General features: G+C 35.7%; 2 protein-coding genes and 1 long non-coding RNA gene across 11 annotated transcripts; 1 reads left to right on the plus strand and 2 right to left on the minus strand.

Annotated features, from left to right (window-relative positions):
• Nucleotides 1-241: 241 nt before the first annotated feature.
• gstk1 (glutathione S-transferase kappa 1) lies at nt 242-4,975 on the minus strand. 6 transcript variants are annotated; one of them, XR_015510381.1, is made up of 8 exons: nt 4,605-4,975; nt 4,439-4,510; nt 4,266-4,347; nt 2,597-2,725; nt 2,011-2,156; nt 717-1,598; nt 521-614; nt 242-391 (listed from the first exon to the last, which is right to left on the minus strand). XR_015510381.1 is itself a non-coding variant. In XM_087285603.1 (8 exons), the coding sequence occupies exons 2-8, from the start codon at nt 4,508-4,510 to the stop codon at nt 342-344; spliced, it is 690 nt and encodes a 229-aa protein (XP_087141729.1). In that variant the 5' UTR covers nt 4,605-4,975; the 3' UTR covers nt 242-341.
• A 627-nt stretch (nt 4,976-5,602) lies between these two features.
• Nucleotides 5,603-17,019, plus strand: mboat7 (membrane bound O-acyltransferase domain containing 7). 4 transcript variants are annotated; one of them, XR_015510313.1, is made up of 9 exons: nt 5,603-5,725; nt 6,202-6,281; nt 8,758-8,887; nt 8,959-9,085; nt 9,170-9,326; nt 9,724-9,919; nt 12,117-12,269; nt 13,209-13,941; nt 15,127-16,558. XR_015510313.1 is itself a non-coding variant. In XM_087285385.1 (9 exons), the coding sequence occupies exons 2-9, from the start codon at nt 6,206-6,208 to the stop codon at nt 15,850-15,852; spliced, it is 1,404 nt and encodes a 467-aa protein (XP_087141511.1). In that variant the 5' UTR covers nt 5,603-5,725; nt 6,168-6,205; the 3' UTR covers nt 15,853-17,019.
• A 570-nt stretch (nt 17,020-17,589) lies between these two features.
• Nucleotides 17,590-19,578, minus strand: LOC147840335 (uncharacterized). The gene is made up of 3 exons (XR_015511670.1): nt 19,327-19,578; nt 19,150-19,237; nt 17,590-19,051 (listed from the first exon to the last, which is right to left on the minus strand). It is a non-coding gene; the product is annotated as an uncharacterized LOC147840335 (long non-coding RNA).
• Between the last annotated feature and the right edge of the window lie 333 nt (nt 19,579-19,911).

Genomic DNA, 19,911 nt, shown 5'->3' on the forward strand with positions numbered 1-19,911 from the left:
CGCTAGAAGAAGACAATAAAGATCACTGACATTATTGACATTTCCTTCGCTTCAGCTGTTTTTTAAATATACTCAAATATACTTATGGTTTACTAAAATTAAATAGCAGTTATTTTAAATTGTAATAATATTTGAAAATATTATTTATTTTAATGTATTTTTGATCAAGTAAGCACCGTTAGTGTGCAAAAGAGACTTACTGATAAATCCTTCTGCCCTTAAACATTCATTGTTACAGATATTTTTTCTCTGTGTACATGATTTATTTTGAGCTGTTTTTTTAACAGAACAGATTTTTATTTAGAAAGGCTTAAAATATACAGTGGGTGAATGAAAACTGATCACATTTTGGCCATGGGTTTGACTGGATTAGGCCCCATCCACTTCTCTCCTGCAAAACAAAATAAAAAGAGAATGACTGGACAGAACATTTTTCTTTTACACTCTAAAATTACTAAGGAATTTAAGAATTAAAATATGTTATAGTACAATAAGCTAATAAGAAAAAACTCATAGTTACCAATGATGTGAGCCATGACCTCAAATCTGTCAGAACCAAAGAAGATCTCAGGCTTCCCGTCCACATGACACACAATGGTGGGAAAACCAAAGCACTGCAAAAACAGGTGGAGAAAAAAATTCACTGTAAGGAGTATTTATTCTATTATACTACAAATAAATTTTGGATAGAAAGAAGAAAATTAAAGTGCACTGACTTTATACTTAATGGCTTCACTTGTGACACTCTTCAGCTTGTCTTTGATTGGCTGAGATGTGGCGAGGGTCAGCAATTCATCCACCTCACTGGCTGTAAGACCTGCCTTTAATCCTGCCTGGGAAAAACAGAAAGAAAGGACATCATGTAATGTAATGTAATGTAAAGTTACACTTAACAGCCACTTTATTAGGTACACTTATACGTTTTATCAAAAGTTCAGGCTGGTGGTGTAAGAGTGTGGGGGATATTTTTCTTGGCACACTTTGGGCCTATTGGTACCTAATGAGCATTGTGTCAACACCATCCCTTCGCCAAATGTCCATCTCTTTATGACCACAGTGTACCATCTTCTGTTGGCTATTTCCAGCATGATAACACACCACGTCATAAAGCATAAATCATCTTAGACTGTTTTCTTGAACATAACAATAAGTTCACTGTACTCAAATGGCCTCTACAGTCACCAGATTTCAATCCAACAGAGCACCTTTGGGATGTGATAGAATGGGAGATTCGCATCATGAATGTGCATGCAACTGTGTGATGTTATCATCTCAACATGGACCAAAATCTCTGAGGAATATATCCAGTACCTTGTTGTCTGTGCCACAAAGGATTAAGGCAGTTCTGAAGGCAAAAGTGGGTCTAACCCATTACTAGTAAGGTGTACCTAATAAAGTGGCCAGTGAGTTTATATAGCACAGGTGGCCATACACATAAAACACTTAGATTGTTGGTGGGGAGAGTGAATAAATGTCCACCTCAATAACACGGCTGAGATGATTCTCTTGAGCAAGACATAAATTAATCAAATATATTCTCATAGAAAATCATTTTTAAAATAGTAAAAATGCCTGCCTTTAATCCTGCCTGTAAACAACTGAAAGAAAAAAAACATCAGAGTCAATTTCAGAAACTGAAATGCTCACATTTTAGATTTTCATAATTATTTTCCTCTAAAGAAAGACAAACATTTAAATGTTATAAATGTGTATTTACTGAGTAATACTCTATTAAGAAGAAATGTTGAGCCAAATTAGAGAGGGGTAAAATTTATTTAGAAAGAAGGAAGCATCATTATGTTATTTTTAGGAAGAAATTGCAAGGTCTATTAGCAAAATTTATTGACTTTAATGATCCTTGTTGAATTTCTCACCAATATAAATGAGGTTTTCCATGTCAGTTTTAAGAAGTTTTAACTCAAGATCAACATGTAAATCTATTTGAACTAGCTGTTCTTTAAATGCAGGTTATGCATCTGAGGCCTCTTTATTAAAAACAAAACAGTATACCTCAGCAAATGAGGCAGGCAGAGTAATATCTTGATCGTTGCTCCAGATACGATTCCAGAGCTCTCTAGAAACCCTCTCCAACTTCACATCTCCCTCTTTCTCCTTCTCTGCTACCGCTGTCACAAAGCGCATTGCTTTCAGTGAACCTATATGAGAAGATAAAGGAAAAGAAAGGATAGGAGCAATTTAGTAAGAAATCAAGATTATGCCTTATTTAGATTTTTCTTTAAAAGCAGAGTTCACACAAAAATGAAAAATCTGTCATCACTCACTCGTTCCAAAACTATCATCACTTTCTTTCTGATTCTGATCAAAAAAAAATGTTGAGGAAAGATGGAAACCTTTAACTATTGACCTCCATAGTATTTGTTTTTCTTCTTTAAAAGTCAACAGGTTTCAGCTTTCTTCCAAATATCTTTTTTTGTATTTAACAGAAGAACTAAAACAAGATTTTAACCACTTTAGGGGGAGTTAATGTGCAAATATTCCTTTCTGTGTGAACTATGCCTTTAAATAAAAAAGTACTCTAAAAATAGTCAAACATTAATTTTCTATACATAAAACATATGACTTGTTCTGTAAATACCTTTCTCAAACATTGTCTCAAAAACGTTGGAAGGTTGACGCACAGGAACCCCAAAGTACTCGGACACATGCTTCAGATCACTGGTCATGTATAAAAACTTGTTGGGGATCATTCCGGGAGGCCGATTGCCTACAAACAAAAGACACTTAAAATTATCTTTGGTTATCATCTATAAAAACTGCATACAATTTTTAGGCCTTAATCTTTTAGCTTTTTTTTATTATTCTTCGCAGAGGAGTTCTTAGTACATTATACATCATATAGAGCAAGATCATTTTGTGTAGAATGCACAATTTTTGATGATCTAGATTTTTTTAACTGTGTCGTGTAGGCCTTTATTGACTAGTAAAACAGATTTATTTGTAAAATATACATGCAAAATGCAGCTCTAAGATGTACTTTGTCCAGTAATTCAGGGTTTATTCATACCAGGGGGCTGCAAAGAAGTGTTAGGGGGTCTGTGGAACTGTTTGGAACAAATAGCCTGACAAAAATATACCAAAACAATTAAGTAAAATATTTAATTAATGAAGTGGTAAAATAAATAACAGACACACATTAGTATAAAAGATACAACTAAAAATTAGAACAAAACATGTTTAATTATCTGACAAATTTTTAGAATACATAAAAAATATAATAAAAAAAATGGTGAAAAATATATATTTGGTTAAAATTTATGATAAAAATATTTAAATGTTATACTGAATAAATTTGGAAAATTATAATAAAAAAATATTCAGTAATTTAAAGTCTTCTTATTTCTCAGTATAAATTGAGTATACACTATCAGAGGCGGTCAACTTTTTTGGTAATTTATAGTTTGTGTGTAATAAAGGCTTCAGTCTTTTATTGTATTTATGTATTCAAGTGTTCAGTGTTTTGAGGGATATTTAGTGTCTGACCTACAGTATCCTCTGATTAGTTATTTTAGAGGTTTGTAGGTCAAACTATACAAACTATGCATCTAATTTTACTGTATTTTAGACTAAATGTTGATACCAACACCAATTGACCAGAAAGTGTCTTGTGAACACTTACGATGTCAATCGGTGCTCTAGATCTGCTAATTTTAGACTGTTGAACGATTTTTTTTTCTGGCATAGACCGATTGGCGCGATTATGGATTCTCAGTGGTATTAACGATTATAGGGGTGGTCAGAAGTATGTTTATATAATCTGTCATTTTAATCATTAAAATTATTATTTAAAACATAAAACCATTTCTCACTATTAAAGGCCTTCAGTAGGGGTCAAGCGTTTATTACACTTTTTAGTGTTTACACTTTATGATGGGGTCCCACACATAAGGAATAATATTTTTTGGCTGTGGAATATTACAAAATGTCTTTTGATAAGAATTATCTATATAATAATATTATAATAATGTTATAATTTTTTTACAGAAATTGTGTGATAAAGTGCTTGAATATAAATGTATTATATATGCATATATTACTTAGATTGTGCTACTCAATCATCAATCAGTTTGTAAATGATCTGATCATAACACAGATTAAAGCATTCTCTTAACTGAATCTTGAACTGTTGTTTTTAATGGCTCGGTGTGTTTGACAGGCTTGTTTCTTTTCTTATGACAGTATGAAAAAATGTGTTTTTTTCAGTTACTGTATATGTGCTTGTGGAAATGTCATTCCTCCTCGAATACCTGAGTCGTGCATGACAGCCCCTAAAAATGCTGGTTTCAGTTTGAGATCGATGTTCCACACATTTCTGTAGCGACACAGCACCTTCATAAACGCAATTAAACAGACGTCAAACATCTTAAACTTAAATATGAATCGTAATATACTATTTCACTAAATGCGACACACGTAATACCTCAAATGCCAGCCATGAATAGGGAGAAACAACATCATAGAAGAGCTCGACCACTTTTCTGGAGCCAGACATCTGCAATGAATAAGCACACTCGCAAAACTGAACATATAATTAAAAGTAAAAAATATTAAAAAGTCATTTAAATGCAAGCGCGCACGTACCTTACCCTTGGATGAGAAGTGTGTCAAAGTTCAGAACTGAACACGGGGTCCACCCCTTATGTAAAATGCCCTTTCCTACGTCAGTTTTGCAACAGTCCTTTAAAATCTAGTTTAGACTAAAAACGAACTGCTAATTAATGCACTTTTTTTGCAATTACACTTTAACGTATTCTGTACGCCAAACATAGATACGACCCAATACGTTTGATTATTTAGTAACTTGGGTAATAGGAATTGAGCTTGCGAGTGCAGTGCAATTTACAAAAGCTTTCTGATAAAAATGAGTTTATGAACAACGACTTAAAAAAATATTTCATGAACGCAACAGCAGAACTGTGCATACAGTGTGCATCTGTGTCAGAGCTCCGCCCACAGCAGCTACAGTGAAAGTTCCCGTCTGTTACAGGGGTTGCCAGATATGCTGAAGAAATTCAAACTAGGATGCCTATTTATGGAGTCAATCTAGTCAATCCATTTATATATACTTGCAAAAAAAAAAAAAAACGTTTTTCAAACAAAAATAAAATATTGAGCAATAAATAAATAAATGCAATTCCCCAGAAAAAATGCAAAGCGTAAATTATTTTTTGAGAAATTTTTATTTATGTATGTCCCTAGAGACACTCCATGCTAATTTACTGGCCCACGAGAGAAAAATTAGGACCTGTTTAAAATTATTTAAGAATTACAGCACAATATTTCACTAAATTTAAAATAATAACTCTACATCCAAAAATAACAAACGCTAAAATCTCCAAAAACTTCTCAAATAGCATTTGATGTTTTGGTTTTAAGATAAGCCTCTGGGGCTTTTTTAATAAATGGAAAAATGCCTAACTGTCCTTTTGATAGTGTAATTAAATTAAATTAAATAAATAAAATAAAACAATTAAATAAAATATGGAAATACACGAAATTTAGACGTTTGTGTACATAGCTACATGCTGTAGTGCTTTTTATGCAAACCTGGCAACTCATAAAGCGATTCATGAACATATGCGGTAGTAGGAAGTGGTGAATGAGGAAAGAACACGCCAGTGCGCGGGCGGTTAAAGGGGACTGCAGGACATTATTTTATCCGCCACAATAAACCGTCTTTTAAAGCACAACTCCATACTTCATCGCTGTAAGTATTGCTGTTGTCATTTGGAAAATATGGATGGTATTTTGCCCATTATTATGTTACCAGTTTCAATTTGTTTATCTGCAAGTATTGGATGCATGCGATACCTTTCAGATAAATCCCTATGTCAGTTGTATATAAGCTGGTATTATTTTTGTTGTGCTGTTAATATAGTGTTATAATACTAGTATATTAATGATCAGTGCCTGTCTGGATGTGACTGCATGAGTTACAGAGCTGTCATGACAAGTTCAGTAAATCAACCTCAGTCAATCAAGTTTTGAACACAAGCAAAGATTAAATGCCCACTAAATACATAAGCATTATCTTTTGCGTATCTTATATTACTGGTAATGATAAGATAACTGGTTAAATGCTGACAGTTTTCCAAACTGTTTTAACCTAAATATGATTTACTGTTTATGAAATATGATTTCATAAATAGTGAGTCAAATCTCATGTTTCCTTGATGTAAACAGAAGGATGTCACCGGATGAATTAGTCTATCTAGGAATCCTTGCTGCAACAATACCTGTGGGATTCCTCTTCCGCTACCTAAGTAAGTCTGGCCATGTCCATCTTTACATTGTTGTGTCATTAATGACATGAATATTTGTAAAGTAATATGTTTCTGTTAACATAGTTTTACAGTATCTTTAGAGAGTGTGCGGACTGAGAACATTTTGTTTTGTGTGTAAAAAACTATAAAATAATAAATGATACAGCTTGAAATCACATCTAAAACACACAATAAGTTCAACTGTAAGTACAGGCTTTCTGACCAAACTGAACTTATTCATTCACAGAACAAAAACTGTACACTAAAACAACTAACTTTTAAAATTAATGTTTGGTGGCACGGTGGCTCAGTGGTTAGCACCAGGTCACTGGTTCGAGTACCGGCTTGGTCAGTTGGCATTTCTGAGTTTGCATGTTCCCTTCATGTTCACGAGAGTTTACTACGGGTGCTCTGATTTCCCCCACAGTCCAAAGACATGTGCTATAGGTGAATCGAATAAACTAAATTGTCCTTAGTGTATGTGAGTGCATGTGTAAATGAGAATGTGTGTATTGGTGTTTTCCAGTACTGGGTTGCGGCTAGAAGGGCATTCCGTGTGTAAAACACATGCCGGAATAGTTGGCGGTTCATTCTGCTGTGGCGAACCCTTATAAATAATGGACTAAGTCGAAGGAAAATGAATGAAATGATAGTTTTTCTACACAATAATCGTCTTTCCAAATACAGACTCTACAGATCTCAGTTGTTATGGTGCAGGGGTTTCTATACTTTTTAGTCCACAACCCCAAAATAACAATGGCAGGGATTCAGGACCCACCAAATTCTGAGGTGGGTATAAATATACAAATGTTAAATATTTACGCCAACAATAGGCCTACATAAACATGAGCATAATGACAACACAAAAATGTCATATAACCAGATATTTTTTTATAGCAATTAATTTTTTGGGTAATTCCAACATGATAAGGACTAATAAGATGGAAGGGCACATTGTGTGGAACATAACGAGTGCATTATTGATTTTATTTTGGAGATTGACTCTCTGAGATCATCCTCCATGTTCAGTTGTGATCTGATTCTGTATATATTTATATTATGAGTTCAAAAAAGGTGTCGGAAAGCTAATCATAGTGCTGAAAAAGTGATCTGCTGCAACTAACACTTGCTATGTTGTTATTAATCTAACTAATGTAATCACCCCAGGGGTCGCAATCCAATGAAAGAAAATCGAAAGGCTGATGACTGTTTTTTTGACATGTTGTTGTTTTTTTACTATTTTTAAAAATATTTTTTACAGTAGGATATGGGTAAAATATGGTACAACTAATAGTTTAATACATTTATTCGATTTTTGGAACTCAACACTCACTGTTGTGCGAGCCCCACTTTGGGTCAAAAATGTAATGGTCAATTGCAAATAAATAAATTCCCGCTTATTAAAAATGACTTTAATGAAAGTTACAGTTTATAAGTAATATTTTGTTCCGGCAATAAATGTTAATAAATACAATGTTCCCATAAATGCAGCATAGGGGCGATGCAGTGGCACAGGAGGTAGTGCTGTAGGTAGTGCTGTCGCCTCACAGCAAGAAGGTCGCTGGGTCGAACCTCTGCTCAGTTGGCTTTCCTGTGTGGAGTTTGCATGTTCTCCCTGCTTTCACGTGGGTTTCCTCCGCGTGCTCCGGTTTACCCCACAGTCCAAAGACATGCGATACAGGTGAATTGGGTAGGCTAAATTGTCCATAGTGTGTGTGTGTGTGTGTGTGTGTGTATGTTTCCCAGAGATTGGTTGCAGCTGGAAGGGAATCCTTTATGTAAAAATGTGCTGGATAAGTTGGCGGTTCATTCCGCTGTGGCGAATCCCCGGATTAATAAAGAGACTAAGTCGACAAGAAAATGAATGAATGAATGAATGAAATGCAGCATAGTGGCGCAGTGGTTTGCATTGTCAACTCACTGCAAGAAGGTCGTGGTTTGAGTCCCGGCTGGGTCAGTTGAAGTTTCTGTGTGGAGTTTGCATGTTCCCCCCATGCTCGCATGAGTTTTCTACCCTGGTTTCCCCCACAGTCTAAAGACATGTGGTATAGGTGAATTGAGTAAATGAAATTGGCCATAATGTATGAGAGAGTGTATGGGTGTTTCCTAGTACTGGGTTGCAGCTGAATGGGGATCCGCTGCATAAAACATGCTGGAATATTTGTCGGTTCATTCCACTGTGGCGACCCCTGATAAATAAGGTACTCAGGCGAAGGAAAATGAATGAATAAATGAATACCACACAAAAGATGTCAACTGATTTTTAGTAATAGAAGAATAACGACATGGATTCATAAGAATAAGAGTCTCACTTTAGGGTTTAAGTAAAAAAGAAAAAAGACCTTTCCAAATGTTGTTTAGCACTCAGTTTCCATCCTACGTTTTTATTTTACAACAGTCTATATTTGAATATACCTCACAGTATGTAAAAAAGCCACATTTTACATTTCATCTTTTTGTGTGCATTATTTACCAGGTCCTCCAGTCAAGCAGGGGGCAGCGTTGCTTTTAGGTTTGATTATTTCTATCGCAACCTGTGGGATCCACACCCTTCACTCACTATGCACAGTGTTAGGAACATGGATAATTATCAAAATCAACTGGAGGTTAGTGTGATATAGATTTCTAGACATTTATTCACAGCTATTCCACTGTAACCTGTCCTTGTTTTATTTAGAAGTGCTCCTGCTCTGTCTTTGGCCTGGACGTTTCTATATCTTCTCTTTTTCCGTTTGGTCACCTGGTTTGGCCTTCCTCAGCCCACACCCTTTGCCAATGCCATTCAGCTTCTTTTGACATTAAAGGTAAAACAAAACAAATTCTACACATGTTCCATATTTTCATTTCCTGAGGTTATTATTGGATAAGTCATTTTTTTGAATACTCAGATGGTCAGTTTAGCCAATGAGGTTCAAAGTTATCACTTGGAGAGGAAAAAGGAAGTGAGCACCTTCACCAAGTCTCCAGTAGTGGCAGGGCTTTCCCATGAGCCTTCACTCTATGATATTATATCATACAGCTACTGCTATGTGGGCATAATGACAGGTATTTTGCATCTTGTTTTGAATGTCTTTGTCTATTCAAATGTTATGTACTGTTTGTTTTGCATGTGTGTTAACTTGTCTCTCTTGTTTTTCTCTGCTACTAGTTCAGTAATGTGTGAGTCTAATTCCTTTTCATATCTGATTGTGTTTATTATTGCCCCTCTTTTGTCATGGTTTGTCCTCTCATCCATGTGCTTCACTTCAATCACTCTGTGTCAAATTGATGTGCCTCTTTTTAAACTCCATTGCATTGATTCCACACCCTTCCCGTTTTATCCTAATATTATGTGCCATTTTTGCCCATCTGTTTCATGTCTTCATTGATAACTCTTACCATGCTCTCGTCATGTTCCTTCATTTTCCATTTTCTCTCCCATCCACTCATCAATTTCCCCCAGGTCCCTTTTTCCGGTATCAGACATATGCAGACTGGTTGCAGCAGTCAAGTCCACTGTCTCTGCCGGGGAAAGAGCCGTGTCTGCAGAGGCTGAAGATGGTTCCTGTTTATGGACTTCTATTTATTGCCGTCAACTCTGTCTTTCCTTTGTCGTATGTGCGTACTGAAGATTTCCTGGAACACAACTACTTTTACAGGTTTGTTTTTCCTGAATGAAAGACCAATCCAGAATCTAAAGGCCTTGTCACACTGAGCGTGTCACATTAATGTGAGACAAAAACACTGATAGAAAATAAATTACTGTAAATTACTGTGCGCAAGGTGGCGCTGACCAAAACTTGCATTTTTTGACAGTTTGACTACTACGATGCTTATTTTGCATTTGCATCTTGTTTTTTCAGGTTGTTTTTGTCAGCTGCACAATATAAATAACAGTAAATTAAAAAAAAAAGTTTGGTTCTACACCAGAGATACAGACTATCTTTCATGATTATAACACTTTAAATCTGGGGTCTCAAACTCAAATTGCCGGGGGACCATATCAGTGACTGACAGTTCATAGGAGGGCCGCTTTAACATTCAAACACAACTAAAAAGTGGAAACTTGATGTAATTGATGCACTCAGACATTCTTCCACAGAGTATATGCAGGCAAAGCTCCTTATTTTTGTTTCTTATTGTACATATTGAAGGGGTAGTTCAAATTGCTATAGAAATACTACAATTTAATAATAGGCATAATAATTATTATTATTATTCTGTCCCAGTCAATTGTTGCTTAATCAAAAGTTTAACAGATAGCGCAAGAACAGCAGAAAGCAGATTGGGTAACTTTAGTGACTTTACTGGCAATTGTTCTTCTCAATATTGTTCTTTTTTGTAAAAGTACAGCAAAAAGGGGGAAAGCATATATACAGTTGAAATTATTAGCCCCCTGTTTATTTTTTTCCTCAATTTCTGTTTAACGGAGAGAAGATTGTTTCAAAACATTTGTGGACATAATAGTTTTAATAACACATTTCTAATAACTGATTTATTTTATCTTTGCCATGATGACAGTAAATAATATTTGACTAGATATTCTTTAAAACACTTCTATACAGCTTAAAGTGACATTTAAAGGCTTCACTAGGTTAATTAGGTTAACTAGGCAGATAAGGGTAATAAGGCAAGTCATTGTATAATGATGATTTTTTCTGTAGACTATCAAAAAAATATATAGCTTAAATGGGCTAATAATTTTGTCCTTAAAATGGTGTTTAAAAAATTTAAAACTGCTTTTATTTAAGCCGAAATAAAACAAATAAGACTTTCTCCAGAAGAAAAAAATATTATTAGACATACTGTTAAAATTACCTTGCTCTGGAAAACATCATTTGGAAAATATTAAAATATTATAAAAAGAAAAAAGAAAAACAATTTAAAGGGGGGCTATTAATTTTGATTTCATCCGTACATGCTTTTCATAAGCAGAGACAGATTTAGCAATTTGGGGGCCCTAAGCAACTCTAGCCGCGGGGCCCAGGTCCTGAAATGCACCCTTTCTACTTTTATTTAAAAAAATGATTTACCAGTTTTATATATCACTCAATCTTCTTTTTATGATTTATCTTAATGGGATTTCTATATTTAAATGATTAATTTTCTTAAAGTGAATTTACAACTAAAAATATATACCGGTATATTTTTTTCAATAAATTAGACTGCCGGACTGCTCCATGATTGGGGGTGGTGGATATTTTATTTTATAATATTATTACATACAGTAACATTATTATAAGATTATTATATTTTAGTGTGTATTAAAAAATATTTATGTAAAATATATTTTTGGTTGACAAAATATACATAGACAAAATATACAAAATATGATAGAAATGATTTTTATATATTTTATATGTTTATAGGTAAAATTTACACCTTAAAATTATAAATTAAAAATTATATAGGGGTGGCTCCCCGATTTCCTGGTGCCCTAAGCAGGCGCTTACCTCGTCGCTTTCCTCAGCCGCTTACACCGCTTACCTCACTTATTGATTAAATCCGCCCCTGTTCATAAGATAAATGCAGGATTACTTTAGAATAAAAGTCGGCTCAGATATTTTTATCCATGTTGTATTCATATTTAACTCCTCAACAGAATTTGTTGTATAGTGGAATAAGACTTCTGGAAAAAAAAGGTCTGGACCGTCATATTTTGTGTGCACCAAGGATCAGATGACTTGTTCGAATGAACTGAACATTTACTAAACAATTGTATTTTATTTAATCTAACCAAACATGACAGATGTGAACACATTTTAAAAGTAAGGTCCAAAGGAGATGTTAAAAAAAATCTCAGTTCATAAAATTTTATTTACCAAATCATATCATTGTTTTGGTGTTATATTTCAGGTTTTTCTACATGGTGGCAATCTTCTTTGTATTCCGGATGCGTTTCTACTCTGCGTGGTGTGGAGCAGAAGCAGGCTGCATCAGTGCAGGACTAGGCTGTTACCCACAGGGGGCGTTGTCTAAACCAGGAGGAGGACCAACAGTGAAATATAGGTAGGTTGGTTTATTTTATGACCTTTTTATAGTTTGACTGTAACTTGTAAATATATATGACTTTAATGTCCTGCCCAAAAAGATCCAGTTATGAGGTATACCAGGAAATAACAATGTTTGTTCTTTCAAATTATATTTGATAGAACTTTAATTGCACAAGAATAATTTACGCGTTACAGTAACTGATAAGAAACAGGATCCCATAAAACACAGCAATAGACCACAGTTATGCAATATTAACCGCATATGTGAAGACAAACACTATTTGATAATAGATGAAGGGGATGCAAAATCACTTAAAGGAATAATGTGCTGTCCCTAGTTTTGTATATCTGCACTTCATGACTGAAGTTATTTTTATACATTTTAAAATAATTTATATATGTTATGGGAAAACTCTCATTCTTCAAAAACCAGTACTTCAGTTTTTAGTGTCACACAATCCTTCAGGAATCAATCTAATATTGTTGGTGCTCAAGAAACATTCATAATCATCACAGTTGAAAACGGTTGTGCTGCTTATATATGAAGTTTGTTCATTTATTTTACATATCATCAAAGTTTATAGTCCAATTTTGTAAAACCAAAAAAATTTAATGAAAATCATGAAAATAAATATTTATTTACAAACATAGAAATACATAAAAACTACATTTAACAGTGTTACTAAATATGAATTTTTCCGGGAGCATCAGACATTGTCAACAATAACTAAACGTGTAATTTGTAAACAATTGATGCAATGAGGATACACAAAAATATAAATATTACTTATTTTAAAAACTGTTATGGTACCAATATATTAAATTCAGTACTCCCTTACTCAAAAAACTGTATTTAGTAAGACTGTACCTGCAAAACTATTTAGAAGAAATAATAGCTCACTTATGGTTTGATCATATGATTGCTAAAGTTAACGATATGTTGTTTATCTTTCAGCCCTGATCCTGAAACAGCAGTCGAGTATGACTTTAAAACGATCCAGAACATTGACTGCTATAACACTGATTTCTGCGTGAAGGTCCGGCATGGTATGCGCTACTGGAATATGACAGTACAATGGTGGCTTCACCACTACATCTACCCAAACGCCCCATTCAGAGCTTATGCCCTCAGGTGTGAACATGTACATCTGTCCATTACATTGTGATTTAAAGGGTCAGTTCATAAAAAAAATTAAATTCTGTTATTAATTATTCCCGCTTATGTCAAGCCAATCCCTTGAGACCTTTATTCATCTTCAAAACAAAAATTAAGATCATTTAGATGTAATCCAAGAGCTCTCACATTCTCCATTGACGGCAATGGCCCAGTGACAATCAAAGTCCAGAAAAGGAGCCAAAACATTGTAAAACTATTTCATGTGACTTCAGTGTTTCAACTGTAATATACAAACACACACCCTCCAAAAAAGTGAACGGTACTCTTCTTGGTCAGGGTGTGCATTCACTACAGTTCATGTTTGGTTGATATTGGAACAAGTTGACCCAATTCAGCATGTTGAATCTGCGTTGCCATAGGCCAGGGTCAGATTGTTAACTCACTTTTATCATCACTTTTATCATCATTTGCATGAAAGTGCAATTATTTACAGAGTAATAACAAGTATTTTAATATAACGTTTTTAAAACTAGGATGATGGTTCAATATGAATAGAACAGATCCAAGAACTGTCCATCCCAGTCAAAACAGTCAAAGTTTAGCGGGTCTCATGCTGTCATTAGCCAAAATATCTTGACAAACCACACATAAAGGTCGTGGTTCATCAGCTGGTCCTGTCCACGTAAATCCTAAACTCAAATACTGATCATCAAATCGTCGTCTTTTGGGTTTAAGCCCTGAACTTGAAGGCTTTGAATCGGGGCGTCTTAGAAACCGATCCATTGTATTAGCAGGCATATACCTGTATTGGCAGGCTTGCCAAACAGAAGCGAATTCACAGCTATGGCCTTCTGGGTAAAAAAGGTTTTCTTATTTTAGACGTATTAATTTTTTTAGCTTTGTTTAATTAAAACGTTTAAATATAATAAAAAATACATATAATAATTAAACTTAATAATTATATTTTTATTATATAATATTTTTCCCGTGCCTCCCCTGACATGCTCTGGCGCCCCCCAGGGAAGACGCGCCTCACACTTTGAAAACCCCTGCCATAGGCTAAGAACAGCGCTCTGGTTATTTAGCAAGAATAGAGCGTGAGTGTGATGTAGTGAAGTTACATAGCAAGGAAACAATTCAAGTCACAAAACACAATACAAAGAGGCCGATAGTATTTTTGCTACAGTTTTCAAATATTTGCTAATTATATGGATTATTAGACAGTTACTGAGGTAATGGTACTAAACGCTGCGTTGTTTATGCTTTGCACATGCGCATCAGAGGTTCTGATTGCCCATTGTAAATGAGGAAACAGATACTGCCATCTGGGAGGGTGGAAAGGCACGTATTCCCACACAGGCACAGAATGCCCACTTTCATTTTAGTCTGCTGCCGTCTGTTTGGTGTGTTCATGAGCAGCTTTTTCGACCAGACAGGACACAGCTGGGTTTCGTCTGCGCTAGTTATTTTGGCGTCGGCTTGGTGTGTACAGGCCTTTAAAGTCAGCATCACAACTTGCAAGCGCCTTATTGCCTGTAGTAAATATGTGCCCTGATATGACATGGAAGACATAGGTCAGGGATGGGCAACTTTGGTCCTGGAGGGACGGTGTCCTGCAGAGCTTTGCTCCACCACTAATCAAACACACCTGAACAAGTTAATCAGTTTCCTCAAGATCACTAGAAAGCAATAGGCAGGTGTGTTTGATTAGGGTTGGAGCTCAACTCTGCAGGACAGTGGCCCTTCAGTACCAAAGTTGCCCATCCCTGACATAGGTAAATAGTTGTTTTGCCATTTTGTTTTGGCACATTAAAGTGATCTTGGAGCTTCGTATGATTACAGTTGAACCACTGAACTCATATGGAATATTTTGACAGTTTTCTTTTCTGTACTTAGGAACTTAGCTGTGTATGGAAAATGAGAGAGCTCTTGAATTTTATCTAAAATATCTTAATTTGTGTTGTGAAGATGAACAAAGCTCTCAGGGTTTGAAACAAACATAGGGTGAGTAATAAATAACAGAATTAACATTTTTGAGTGAACTAACCCTTTAAAAGTACCATTATTGATCAACTTTCTCTTATGTTATGTCAGGGCTGGGTGGACGATGTTAATCAGCGCTTACTGGCATGGCCTTCATGCTGGTTACTACCTCTCGTTTCTCACCATCCCACTGTGCATCGCAGCCGAAACGGCAATGGAAGCATCAGTCAGAGCCCGTCTGGGACCAGCAGGCCAGAATATTTTCGACTGGATCCACTGGTTCCTCAAGATGAGGGCTTATGATTACATGTGCATGGGCTTTGTGCTCCTGAAGGCCAGCGACACTATCAGCTATTGGAGCTCCATTTACTTCGTAATTCACATCATCGCCATTGTTTGTATTGCAGTAGGACAGTTTATGAAAGGAGGGAGAAAGAGAGAGAAGAGAGAACGAGGTGAAGGAGAGAAAGAGGATGCGGTCAGAGAGAAGGCTGAGTGAAGCAAACATGTGATGTGATAATGCTGATTACTGGAGAGGTGGTATGTTTACACACAAACAACAAAAACATTTTCCAACATGCACTGTAATAGCCATGAACTGCCATTTAAATGTATTGTGTTAACAAAAAAAAAAACAGCAACAGTTATGTGTATAGGACCCAGGGACGTCAGTCTTTGTTTTATTAACGGTTTCTGTCATTTTCAGAATTCTGATGGTAGCGTTTATTTTGTTATTACACACTGTTTTGTCAGCAGTTCAACATTATATATTCATCTATAACTAGTCAGTATTGTTTAAATTATATTATTATTGCTCTAAGATGCTTTAAACAATTGGAAAAGGGTTTATATTGTATATCAGTAGTAATTTTGTTTGTGTTGATCAGTGACCCTGGGACTCCATTTCATCTCCCACACACAGTACTTATAACCAAATCCATCCGTTTACAAAAAAACCTGATGAATGTTAGATTCAAATCACTACCTAGAGCACAAATTAGTAGAGATTTCCTCTTTGTGTAATTGTGTTATTGAGGCAAAACAGTTTTTATTAGAAAAAGGGGTTTATTTAAGTTGGTCTGCCTTGTTTTTCATCAATTCTAAATGGTGGATTGAGGATCTATTGATGGTTATGTGTCATATATCAATATTGTTACTATTATTATACAAAGAATGTGAATAGAGCTCATTTTTATATAAAGTAAGTGAATGTCTTTGCATTTTTTTCTTCATTAATTCTTTTTTTCATATCACATGGTGTACCGGAACTAACATTTTGAAGCCAAAACTTAGTAAAATAAAGTCTAAATAAGGATAAAAGATCAGATGTGAACAGAATCTAATTATTATATAAAAAATCTATTTCAAAACATTCATGATTTTTTGATTCACACTGGACGGCAGTGCTTCTGTTTTATTCCTGCTACTGTATACTGTACCTCTAATGTGGCACTCCTTTCTTTACCTTTTGTTTGAAAAAGTATTTTCATTAATACAACCATAAGATTCATTCCTGCTAAATATCCTTCCGATGGACTTGCTTTGTTTGGAAACAATGTGACAGCATCAGATTTTTACATGATGTTACAGTTTTCATTATTAACTTTCATTATACACTTTTTTTAAATCCGTTTTTCCCACAATAAATAATTAATTATAGCACTAAGAGCTGTCATTTTGTCCTGATTTACTCAAAAAAATCTACCATTAAAATTTGGCTGAACATACTGTGTATATATAGTTTCATATATATATATATATATATATATATATATATATATATATATATATATATATATATATATATATGTATATATATATATATGGTAGTCTAAAGAATAAATCATCGTTATACAATAACTTGCCTAATTCTCCTAACTTAATTATCCTAGTTAAGCCTTTAAATGTCACTTTAAGCTGCATAGAAATGTCTTGAAAAAATATCTAGTCAAATATTATTTACTGTCATCATGGCAAAGATAAAATAAATCAGTTATTAGAAATGCGTTATTAAAACTTTTATGTTTACAAATGTGTTGAAAAAAATCTTCTCTCAGTTGAACATAAATTGAGGAAAAAATAACCAGGGGGGCTAACAATATATAAAACTTATCTAAAAATATAACTATATATAAATATATAATATTTCATATTTTTAAAAAAAGTAATAATTTTTATCATTTTATTATCAAAAATATTCTTTATTATTGTAAGCTGTACTGCTTAATATTTTTTTGGGAAATGGATACATTTTGGGTAGGGGTGTCACGATTTCGATTTTTAATCGAAATCGATCAAAATTTATGCTCAATTTCGATTATCGAATCAAAAAATAGAATCGTCGATGCTGCCACGCCCCCATGTCACATCAGCTTGGCTTGCCAAGCGGGAAAAAAGGCTTGTTGAAGTGCTTGTTAAACTGCAGAAGCAGGAGACCCGTCGACAGAGCTTAAATCCTCTCCTCTTTCAATGAAGTCGCCGGTGTGTAAGCATTTTGGATTTCCAGTGAGTTATGTTGACAACGTTCGTGTTGTCGACAAAAAAACACAGTTTTGCAAGCTCTGCTATGTACGTATTACGTACGGTTCGTCCTATAGACAACACCGGCATTGCGATCCTCCGCCCGCCTCCGTTGCAAATCCACATGCGGAAAGTGCACACTCAGGCCCTGTTTACACTGTCTTTGTTTTTAAATGGCATTTTAGAACGACAACGATTTGACATCCACAGTGGCGTGTAGCATTTCTGAGCAGCCCTCTTTCCTCTCTACCTCTGAAATTGCACATCACGTGACCACACAGACACAAACGCACATACAGCCTTGCGCTCGAGACAGCGGGTCCAGGCAGTCAGAGGACTGCTTCACTCACTTGTACTTAGTCATTTTAGCGAACACCTCAGATACTGTTGGCTGGTTCCTGTTGGTTGTGCCTCTTTTTTACCGACGCATTATAACGACACCGATCACTGCCTATTCAGAGTCCTGCAGAAAAAGTGATTGACAGGTGGTAATTATGTGTGTAACTTACCTTTATTCATTTACTGTATGATTTGTTTATGGGTAAAACAAAGACCATGCAGGTCAGGTAGTTTAAACGGTAGGCTACAAATAATTAATTGGTCATTAATTATTAAATTATTCATAATCAAAAATCGAATCAAATCCTGCCTTTAGAATCGAAAATGTAATCGAATCGAGGATTTGGAGGATCGTGACACCCTTAATTTTGGGATGCTGTCAACCTGGCACTACTGCATCCCAGCCAAGGTGGTCAACCTGACCAAGTGCTCATACGAGGGAATAACCTGCAGAGTGATCTACCAAGGACGGCTCACCAACAGCTTCCAAGTGAAGATGGAAGTGCAACAGGGCTGCTAGTTATCCCCATTCCTCTTCCTCATTGCTATCGACTGGATCATGAAGACATCCACCAGTAAACGCAGAACCGGAATCCAGTGGACCCTGTGAAGCCAACTAGAAGACTTTGCAGACGATCTCGCACTTCTCTCCCAAAGCCAGCAGCAGATGCAAGACACGACCATTTTGTTGGCAGCCACATCATCAGGTTGGACTCAACATCTATGCAGAGAAGACCAAGATTCTTAAGATCAACCCCAGCTGCAACAATCCAGTAACCCTGAATGGAAGTTCCCTAGAGGAGGTACAGTCTTTTACCCAGCTGGGCAGCATTATCGACCTACAGGGTGGAACAGATACAGATATTAAGGCAAGAAACGGCTAAGCAAGAACTGCTTTCATTCAGCTCAAGAACATCTGTGCTTCGAGAGAACTTACTTTGACCACTGAGACCCGTCAGTTCAACTCCATTGTGAGGTCAGCATTGTTGTATGGGATGGGGTCGAAACATGGAGGATAACCAAAACTACCACAAGAAGAATCCAGACATCCATCAACACCTGTCTCAGAAAGATTTTACACATTCACAGCCCGGACAAGATCAATAACACTGACCTGTGTTAGGAAGGACCTGTCAACGTCCAATAGAAGCAGAAATCTGGAAGAGAAGATGGGGTTGGATAGGGCACACATTACGCAAACCACCAACTAGCATCACCAGATAGGCTCTCAGATGGAACCGCCAAGGGAAACGGAAAAGGCCGTCCAAAAAACAGAGGCAGACATCACAAGGATGGGTTACACCTGGAGACAAGTAGATAGCCCAGGACAGATACTTCTGATGATCGACCTTTGGCTGCCTAAATCCTGAAAGGGGTGGAGGGAGAAAGTAAGTAATAGATTTAGTCCCACCTCAAACACGCTAATGACATGCTAGAAACAATAACAACATGAAACATGATAGTGTAAACATGATGTTCGCAACATGTTGGCATCGTGCTGATGTGTTCTAGTTGTGTTAACGTGCTAATTTTGCTAGTACCATCATGCTGTCAACATGTTAACTGTGTTGGCAGCCACCCAGAACACCCCAGAAACTACCCAGTGCCGAGTTTTGCCATGGCACCACTATCATTTTAGTTTAGTTACTATCATTTTAGTTCAAAGTTTTAGCCTGTTTAGTTAAAGAACATACTTGTA

The sequence above is a fragment of the Danio rerio genome, chromosome 16, assembly GCF_052040795.2.
Source record: "Danio rerio strain M-AB ecotype USA chromosome 16, GRCz13ab, whole genome shotgun sequence".
In the NCBI taxonomy this organism is placed as follows: Eukaryota; Metazoa; Chordata; class Actinopteri; order Cypriniformes; family Danionidae; genus Danio; species Danio rerio.